Raw genomic sequence first — 9022 nt, 5'->3', positions numbered from 1 at the left:
GAAATGTTATTCTTTGTCGCCACTATGTTTGTTTAAATATTTTGATTTTATTGTGGGTTCCCCGAAACCCGATAGGTTTAGGGGACGGGCAGAAAACTAACCCCGCGCATGGTGATAGGGATAGGGACGGGTTTACGATTTCTCGTGGGGATGGGTTTGGAAGGCAAAACCCGATGGGTTTCGTCCCCGTTGCCATCTTGAATCAAGGATGAGACTTCCTCCTAGGCTAAGGCCAGCGGCAAGGGTACATGTTAAATTCTGGATAATTTTGTAGCTGTGTTCGTGCTGTCTTGTGCTCATGTGACGTCTCCTATGACCGGCTTGTGTACGTAGGACGTTGCACTTCTGTATCTCATTCTTTCTTCTATCAATGCAACGATATGCCTAGGCGTACTCGTGAAAAAAAAAATCAGCTAGTAAGTGCATGACACAGACGGACAGAAAAATAATAATTAAAGTTCACTATATAACTTGCTAGATTTACATATACAACAAACCCATAAATTTTGCAAGGACTGAAGGAGGACGACCAGCTAGAGAAGAAATAGACCGGCCATGCACATCTTCCTTCATGAAAAGCCTCTTCGCAGAGAACAATGCAGATACAGAAGGCTTAATCGCTTTCACCCCCATGATATGATTACACTACACTCGCATAGCATAGCATCAAGAGCAATCAGCCTTAGTAGAGTGACTGCTCATGATGGTATGTACGTACTTACGCGCGCTGTTACGTACTCCTGCACCACCCCATGCACAACACATATACTTGCTGCAAGACCAGTCGTCTCTTCTACTGGAGGATCATCCCGCCAAGCGGCGCCGGGGCCCAGTAGTCAGCAGCGTTGTCTCCGCCAAAGTGGGACGTGCACGAGACTGGGACGAGGCACAAGCCCCGGCTCCTCAGGTCCTTCTTGCTCGCCTCTTCATTCACAGCACCCTGTATATACACACATGGTATTTCATACATGCCACAGTTAAGGTAGCAAACTGATGCAGCAAGATTGTACTTTGCACAATGTAAATAAAAGAGAAAATTTTGTTTGTTTTGCCAACACGTACGTACTTAATTGCAACTCAAAAAAAAACACGTACGCACTTGATGCTACACGCCACAGAAATAAACTAACATCGAGTGCTAGCTAGGAAGGATATTATTTTTTGCCAAAATGCATATGTATGTAGATATACATGATTGAAAATGACTTTGAAGGTAAGCAAAGTGTGTTCATGATATACATACCTGCTGCTCTGGTTGGCCTGGAGCCTGCTGCTGTACTCCTCCAGTGTTGTTATTATGGTTTAGCAACTGCCCAAAATTTGTTGTTATTATGGTTTAGCAACTGCCCAAAATTGAAAAGGAGCTTACGCAGAGTTGTAAAGGCAGAGAGATTCTCATGTGGATGTAAAGATATCTACTTACCTGTCCGGGGTACTCTGGGAAGAGGCCAGGGTTGCTTTCTCCAGTTGGTCCCTGCTAATGAAAAGAAGAAAGTACTTTGTCACATGTCAACGTTGCACGTACAAGCGTGCGAAAAGGGCAGGGAGGAATAATTCCTCAGACTAGGTAAATATGATTGAACCCATGATCAGTTGCACCCACTGGCCCAATGTTGTCGCAGATCATGGCCACGATTAACTAAACAATAACTGTCATATTAACTTTTTATGTGTCTCTTCCCCGCAAAAAAAAAGTGTCTCCACAAGTGTAAGTACTTTGTGTCGACTTTCAGTGTTGCCCCATTTGTTCAGTCATGTAACTACGTGGTAATCCCCTGCTGTGCTATGTTAAATGGTCCCCTTAGTTATTTCACTGAGTAATATGTACATCTTAATTTCTGAGTGCATACTTTACTGTCCCAGTCAATTCGTAACTTCATCCTGTGGGGTAAATTAAAATTGTATTTCAGAAAAAAAACTCAGCAAAGAAATTTGTTACTGTATATGACATGCGTCCTTTCTTTAGTACCTACTATGTGAATACTCCCTCTGTATCATAATATAAGAGCGCTTTTTATATGATTATTTTTTCTTATTAATTACATAGAAAAAGATTCTCAAGTTTTTTTTTTTATTTTTTTAGAAAAGGAGGATGACCCCCGGCCTCTGCATCTGGGCGATGCATACGACCATTTTATTAATTATTATCACAAGACCTTATAAAATCATACAACAGTAAGACTAAAGCCATTGTCTAAGTGACAAAATGTCGCTGCACCTATCCAGTTGATGAAGGGGCGCAGATAGCCTGAGCCTAATACCAAACAAACATCGCAACCAAGCCTAACATTTAAGACCTGAGACGCCAACCTAGCCACTTGCCGGGTCTGGGGCACACACTGGTCTAGCGTGCTCTCAGAGGCCGCCGTATCTCTTAAGACGCCAACAGTAAGACTAAATACTCACACGACTACACACACACACACACACACATGGTGGCCCTATTCTAAGCATGGGTGTAAAATAGTTATTCTACACCCCTAGTAACATTATATAAAAAATGTAGTAAAACAATATAAAATATGTGATAATTCCATAATAGGGTTTTTATTAGATAGTAGCTCATTTAGTGCAATTTTTATTCCTTTTTGAGGTATAATAAGTTATTGTATACATATACATATATATTAATTTATTTGGTATACTACATATAACGAATGTAATGGTATTTATTTTGTATAATACACCATATGACAGTGTAATTCATCACAAGTTTTACTGGTATTTATTGGTTATTCTAGACGTGGATAAATTTTTCTGTAACCTTGGCCACGACAAACATGAGCATCCACATATATGAATTTATGAAGTTTCCTATATTATTAACTATGTATAGACATATTAAGTTTTATAGATTGAAAACAAAATTAAGAAGGTGATGTGTGCTTGAAGCTCATTACACCATTAATGTATGTAAGAACCTTATATGAGTTTGCTAAATTATTAAGATAAAGTTATGTAAATTAAGTCTCCTTCCATAATAAGGTTATTCCAAGTTTTCACCTTTCGTTACATGCGGTACGAAATTCTGACATTAATTGTACAAAAAGACATGTATCTACCATAACTCGGAATAAAGCTTAAGGAGTCTTGAATCAGGGTGCTGCAACTATGTAATGCATGCAATTATATTTCCAAACGATAACTGTTATATATAGAGTTGTATACGCAAGCATAGGTATTTCTTTTTTTCCATGGTAACTTGATAAGCATAGGTAGTTTGGCTAGTACAATTGCAATAAACAGGTCACAAGGTTTACTATGACATAATTTTTACGGCACTCACCCTAAGTAATTTATAATTCCTAAACCTGTATCTTTTGCACATGCGAAAACATGCTCGAGAAACTGAATACTCTTTAACAAAAGTTGAAATTCCATTTATTTTGCTTAAAACCCTGGGGAGTGGCTCAACCCTGAAGTCTTTTGTCCAGAATAGCCTATTTGGATCCTTCGTTTGAGTTTGATCTGTTTTTCATTTCGTCGTCTAAAATATATCACAAACATACATTTACATGCGTGTAATTTATTAATTGCAGTCCTGTATTGTTTCAAAGAACTTGATTCCCTTACTTTGCACCTACAAAGCGCTTAAAGTTGCTTTCCACAAAGGTTATCAAAAGGGTTGGTATCCTACTCACACTTATCTTTGGTGAAAGTTTTCCCACAAAGGCAAGACAAAAGCAACAATAACCTATGTACATTTGTGGCATATTTCATTTTACGACACCTCACAGGCACATAAGCATCTCATCACATACAAGTAAGGGAAACTCCAACGTGGATCACCAAATCATCTCTAAATGTCTAGACCGTACGGTCCGAACAGTTTTTGCCATTAAACGGGAGTCCCCAAATATCTGCGGACAATGAGGTCCGTGAACATTTAATGACGTAGGTTTTGGTAAATCGCGTTGAAGTTGCCCTATGAACTTTCTGCTTCGTGAAAGAGAGGGGCAGCGAGATCTACAGAGGGAGGGAGATAGAGAGGGGTAGAACTTACATTTTGAATGGATGACCCGTTGCTGCCGTGGCCCATGTATGGGTAGCTTAGAGCCTGCCAGAAGAACAATCACTGGTCATGCACGAGAGAGAGAGAGAGAGAGAGAGAGAGAGCATAAAATCCTAGCCGCCTGAAACACAAGACTCTACAAGACGCAGCACATCCATCCATCCATCGATATCTCTGTTGCTGCTGCTGCTGTGTGCTGGCGCTCCCATGCATGCACACAGCGCCCAACTTTAACAGCGTGCTCTTGCACCCAGTCCCACACCCATACCCTCCCCCCCCCCCCCACGCAAACTCCTTTTTACCGGAGCGGGGATGTACCGGCATAACATCCACCGTTCAGCTGCTTTGTGATTGAGTTTAAGTGGGACCTATTCATATGTATACCCATGTATTGTGGCAGGTAATCATTTGTATATGGTCAAATCAATGTCACATCAATAGGTCCCATGGCAGGAAAGACAGTACTATTTGCAGTGGGCTGTACGCATGCATGCGGCATCTCTCCTCTCTCTCTGTGATATTTATTTTTGTTTACATTTTTAGATGGCCAATATTTTTTACAGTAATGTTCTATTATACAAAAATTTCATATATTCAAATTCCTGAACATAAGATCTTTAGAATAAGACCAATCTTGAATATATTTAAACTAGTTTAATTTTTACTATTTCAATCATATCAAAATACTAATTTCACTCATTTCAAATTACAATTTTTGAAAAATGAAATCAGTTACTGAAATGATTGAAACCACTTTTCATAATATAGTTTTCTTTGTGAGTTTCATATTTCAGCTTCTGAAACTGTGTCTTCAATGGGGTGACTGTAATGTGTTTTTCTGAAACTAGTGAAATCTATCTTTTGTAATGAGTGTAATTAGTTTTTTGAAACAAGTGAAATATTGTATTTCAATTGAGCAACTGTAATGTATTTTCTGAAATGAGTGAAATAAGTTATTTGAAAAAAGTGAAATATATCTTTTTGGTGTCAAACGACTATTTCAAAGTTTGAAACAGATATCTCTGCCGAGTGAAATGCATTTCAATACTTTTTTTCGTAAATATGAAGTGAAATTAGTTTTTGAGATATATTTTGTAATGAGTGAAATCAGTTTTCCAAATCAGTCAATTGTGATTTTTCAAAAATTTGTAATACTTATTTTGGAACTAGTGAAATTATATTATTTGAAATGAGTGAAACAATTTGGAAATATTAGTTTTTTTGAAACAAGTAAAGTTTATTGTTGAAACAAGTGAAATCTAACGACTTTTTTAATGTTTGAAACAGATATCTCTGCTGAGTGAAATGCATTTCAATACTTTTTTGGTAAACAAAGTAAAATTAGTTTTTAAGATAAATTTTGCAATGAGTGAAATCAGTTTTCCAAATCAGTGAAACGTGATTTTTCAAATTTGTTAAATACTTATTTTGGAACTAGTGAAATTATATTCTTTGAAATGAGTGAAACAATTTGGAAATATTTTTTTAAACAAGTAAAGTTTATTGTTGAAACAAGTGAAATCTAGTTTTTCAATTGAGTGAGTGTAATATTGTTTCTGAAATAAGTTCCTTGAAACGAGCGAAATATAGCTTTAAAATCTAATGTTTTATGAAAATGATTTCAAAGATAATTGAAATATATAAAACAAAATATATTTCAAATATATGCTAAATTGATCTTGTTTTCAAGGTCTTGTCACCATGAATTCAAATATACAAAAAGTTTCAATATTAGACATTTGGTTCAAAAGATATGAATCATTAAAAATATGGGGATGAAAATAAAATGCATGTCATATGTATGGCCTGCGAGAATGCAGGCATGCATGCACAGTTCTCTCTACCCAACTCTTTTTCTTCTGTAAAAAGCTGACTTCATCTGACAGTACATGTATTACTATGTGTATTCTATATCCGGAAATAGAATATAAAAGCTGCATGAATCTTGACAAAAACGACCAACGGCCGGATGCGGCTCCGGTACATCCCGCCTCCGGTAAAATAACTTAGTGTCGCCTGCGTGTGCACTGTTGGATGCATGCAGTGGTGGGCTCAACTCTCCAGCCACAGCAGGCGTTGGAAAATGTTACTTGCGCTTTTTAGAGATACTGCTCATGCTATAACTGACATGTGGGCCATAGCCCATATGTCCTCTATTCACCCATACTCTTCTGATCAAGGTACCATGAGAGAGAGAGAGAGAGAGATTGGACCTCAATTTGACCCAGGAGGAATCTGACATAGCCAATGGTCTCTTGCAGTACAGACGCCGTGTCAGTCTGTAAAAGGGAGCACGTGTGTCAGAGATAAACTTTGGTTGGACACAACCCCTCAAGTGCACTGAAACAGGCAAAAGAAAGAAAACTATAGACACATGTAACAGCACACGTGAGCTAGCTTGTAGTACACATTTAGATCTAGCTCCCCACTACTGCTGCAACGCAAGAATCGTCAAATAACTAATCACGTCCCGGTTATCACCTTGCCAAATGGGGAAACTATTTGGTGAAGTGCAGTTATTCTGTCCCCTAGCCTCTCCTTCCTCACCTGGAAAATGGTCACAATGAATAAACAAATGCTTGTAAACTGGATGGTAGTGGAATGAAATGTCAATTGTGAGAGTCATTATCGTGTGGTCTTGCCGCACGAACTTCTATATAGTCAAGTGCCCTTTATGTGCGCGCGCGCGCGCGAGAGAGAGAGAGAGAGAGAGAGAGTAATGGGCTAGAGTTATGCATGGAAAGCAGGGATTTGACGAGGAGGAAACCTTTAGAGTAGATTGTGCTGAGGACGAGGCCTGAACCCTAGCCTTCTTGAGAGCTGAACCTGTGGCGGTGCTGTTGCACTAGAGAAAGACAAACAAACCAAAGCGTGAATAATCATGACCCCATTTTTATCTTGTCCCAACAAGAACCCTCCTCTCCATTGGTAAAGTGAACGCCCAACGATTCTACCCGGCCCTCCACAGTGAGTACAGCTGAACAATTATACTATAGCATAATATAAAAGAATTCAGGGTGAGGAAATGAGCAAAACATCCAGTAGCTAGCTCTGCCAATGATTTTGCAATGTCCTACACTCTTACCAAGAGATCCTGAAACATCAAGCTATGGAGACATCAATTAACTAGTAGACAAAAGAGGATTTCCAAAGGAATATCAGAGCATGTGGAGTATGTTTTCAGAAAAGAACAATATCTAGGGGATGACTGAGTGCACCATGCGTTGTCTAGAGATTGCATCGACAACCATAAAAACCTGAACTTAGAGGATTATTACTGATAACATGATCATACATATAGAGCTTTCCACTTTAGAAAACAACATCAGCTTTTTCATGAAGGAGATGAAACGCACTTGCAAGAGCCAACTAAATACTCATAGAGGAACAAACCAAGGTATACATGAACCAAGCCGCGAAGCACGCTAAACTAAATAAAGCCAGCCATATAGAAAACCAAAAGAGCAAAAAACCCTACTATTCCTTCCCGGTGACCTATATTACTGAGCAAATGAGCAAATTAACTAGTAGTAACATCTAATCTAATATCGTTATTCACCTCGGATGAGTTGTCGGAGTGGTGGTGGCACCTCAGCTCCGGAGGGGGCGGCGCCACGCTGTTTGAGAAGTCGAGCATGTTGCTGCCCAGGCTTGTGGTGACGCATGACCTAGGAGAGGAGGCCAGAAGCATCTGGCTCAGCTGGGACTTGGCCTGGATCTCATGTCCGTCACCAGCAAGATGGCTCCCATAGAAGTTGTAAGAAGCAGCGCCTCCGGCGACGGACTGAGGCATGGAGCCGTCCTCCTTGGTACCAACCATGCATGCACTTACAGCAGCCTGATGATCCCCCCAATTCTCTAGTCCCTTTGACAGGAGAGCCGTGGTGGCGTTGTATCCCTCTCTCTCTTGATCTCCAACCAATCCCCCACTGCTGTATATGATGCCGTTTGCACAAGGAACACACAGATATACACAAATACATCAGTCCATGGAGATAAAAACAACTGCAAGTTAGTGAAATGAACATGCAACATATGATTAATTAGCATATAGGAGCTGCTTCTGATCTACTAAAGGACGAAGTGGATTAATCACTTTACTCCCTCCCCTAGAGCTGCATATAGTCACGTATGTAATTAAATTTTACAAGCATATTTTCTTCTTATCTGAATTACTAGCATGTAGAGAGAGAGAGAGAGAGAGAGACAGAGAGACAGAGAGAGATGTTTACAGTATCATCTGGCTCCATGACTCTGGCATGTGGCTCTCCTGGGTGCCGGTGCTGCCGTCATGCAAGCTTAGAAGAGAGGTGCCGCCGTTGATATGACCCAGGCCTGATGGGCTGTGAGGAAACTGCTGGGAGAAAAGCATGGAGGGAGAAGACAAGGAGGGCAGCTTGGGAGACGCCTCTTGTTCCTCGTGGCATGGCTTCAAGCTACTCATGATACTACTGGTACCACCATCCCCAGTGCCACTCCAGATCATCTGTTGCACCAGGGAGCTCTGGAATTCTCCTCGATTCATCACTCGCCTCTGGTGAGAGAAAGAGGAGATAGAGAGGGGGAGATGCGTTGCCGGCTTCCCGCTGAAAGGAATGCTCTCGCCCCTCCGGCCCTTGCACCCGGTGTGCGGAAATCTCAGCTCAATCTTCAAGGGGCCAGTGGCTTAATTTTCTTTGAGCAATGGGGTATATGATGTTCTTGGGAGAGAGGGGGAGGGTGTGGGGGAGAGAAGAAGAGAAGAAAAAGCATAGGGCTTGTTTGGAGGGGAATCTGGGCTTTGTTTTGTTTTCCCCTTCCTTTTGCTTCACTCCTTTATCTATGAACGAACTTTCCGTTGCTTTCCTCCCCCCTTTCCCTCTCCTCTTTCATTCTGTCGTTACACAAACGAGAAAAATATATCCTTTATTTCCTTCTCCCTGCCGCTTTTGCTTTCGGAAAGGAGCGGTTTAAAAGAGGAGACAGACGGTGCCTGTTAATCAATCTCTCTTAGCTTGTGCTATTACTACT

At 40.4% G+C, this 9022-nt stretch overlaps 1 protein-coding gene across 11 annotated transcripts; it reads right to left on the bottom strand.

The window, feature by feature from the left end:
• Nucleotides 1–440: 440 nt before the first annotated feature.
• LOC125552840 (transcription factor bHLH68-like) lies at nt 441–8810 on the bottom strand. 11 transcript variants are annotated; one of them, XR_007303821.1, is made up of 9 exons: nt 8245–8807; nt 7572–7944; nt 6780–6857; nt 6494–6559; nt 6226–6291; nt 4004–4057; nt 1424–1477; nt 1244–1343; nt 441–940 (listed from the first exon to the last, which is right to left on the bottom strand). XR_007303821.1 is itself a non-coding variant. In XM_048716551.1 (9 exons), the coding sequence occupies exons 1-9, from the start codon at nt 8535–8537 to the stop codon at nt 794–796; spliced, it is 1194 nt and encodes a 397-aa protein (XP_048572508.1). In that variant the 5' UTR covers nt 8538–8808; the 3' UTR covers nt 441–793. The 11 variants fall into 11 exon arrangements, 8 of the variants coding, with proteins under 8 accessions (XP_048572508.1, XP_048572494.1, XP_048572514.1 ...); XR_007303822.1 differs by having other exon boundaries at nt 1424–1474; nt 8245–8806; XM_048716551.1 differs by having other exon boundaries at nt 1244–1309; nt 7572–7941; nt 8245–8808.
• Nucleotides 8811–9022: the final 212 nt, after the last annotated feature.

Source organism: Triticum urartu, chromosome 1 (genome assembly GCF_003073215.2).
Source record: "Triticum urartu cultivar G1812 chromosome 1, Tu2.1, whole genome shotgun sequence".
NCBI lineage: Eukaryota > Viridiplantae > Streptophyta > Magnoliopsida > Poales > Poaceae > Triticum > Triticum urartu.
Note: the sequence above shows the minus strand (reverse complement) of the source record. Positions and strands in the feature narration are given on the sequence as shown.

Coding starts and splice junctions, on each gene's coding strand:
- LOC125552840 (XM_048716537.1), bottom strand. CDS start 8,537: ATGAATCGAGGAGAATTCCAGAGCTCCCTGGTGCAACAGATGATCTGG. Junction 7,945..8,244: donor TCATGGAGCCAGATGATACT/GTAAACATCTCT, acceptor CATCATATACAG/CAGTGGGGGATTGGTTGGAG. Junction 4,058..6,225: donor TCCTCCTGGGTCAAATTGAG/GTCCAATCTCTC, acceptor TTCTTCTGGCAG/GCTCTAAGCTACCCATACAT.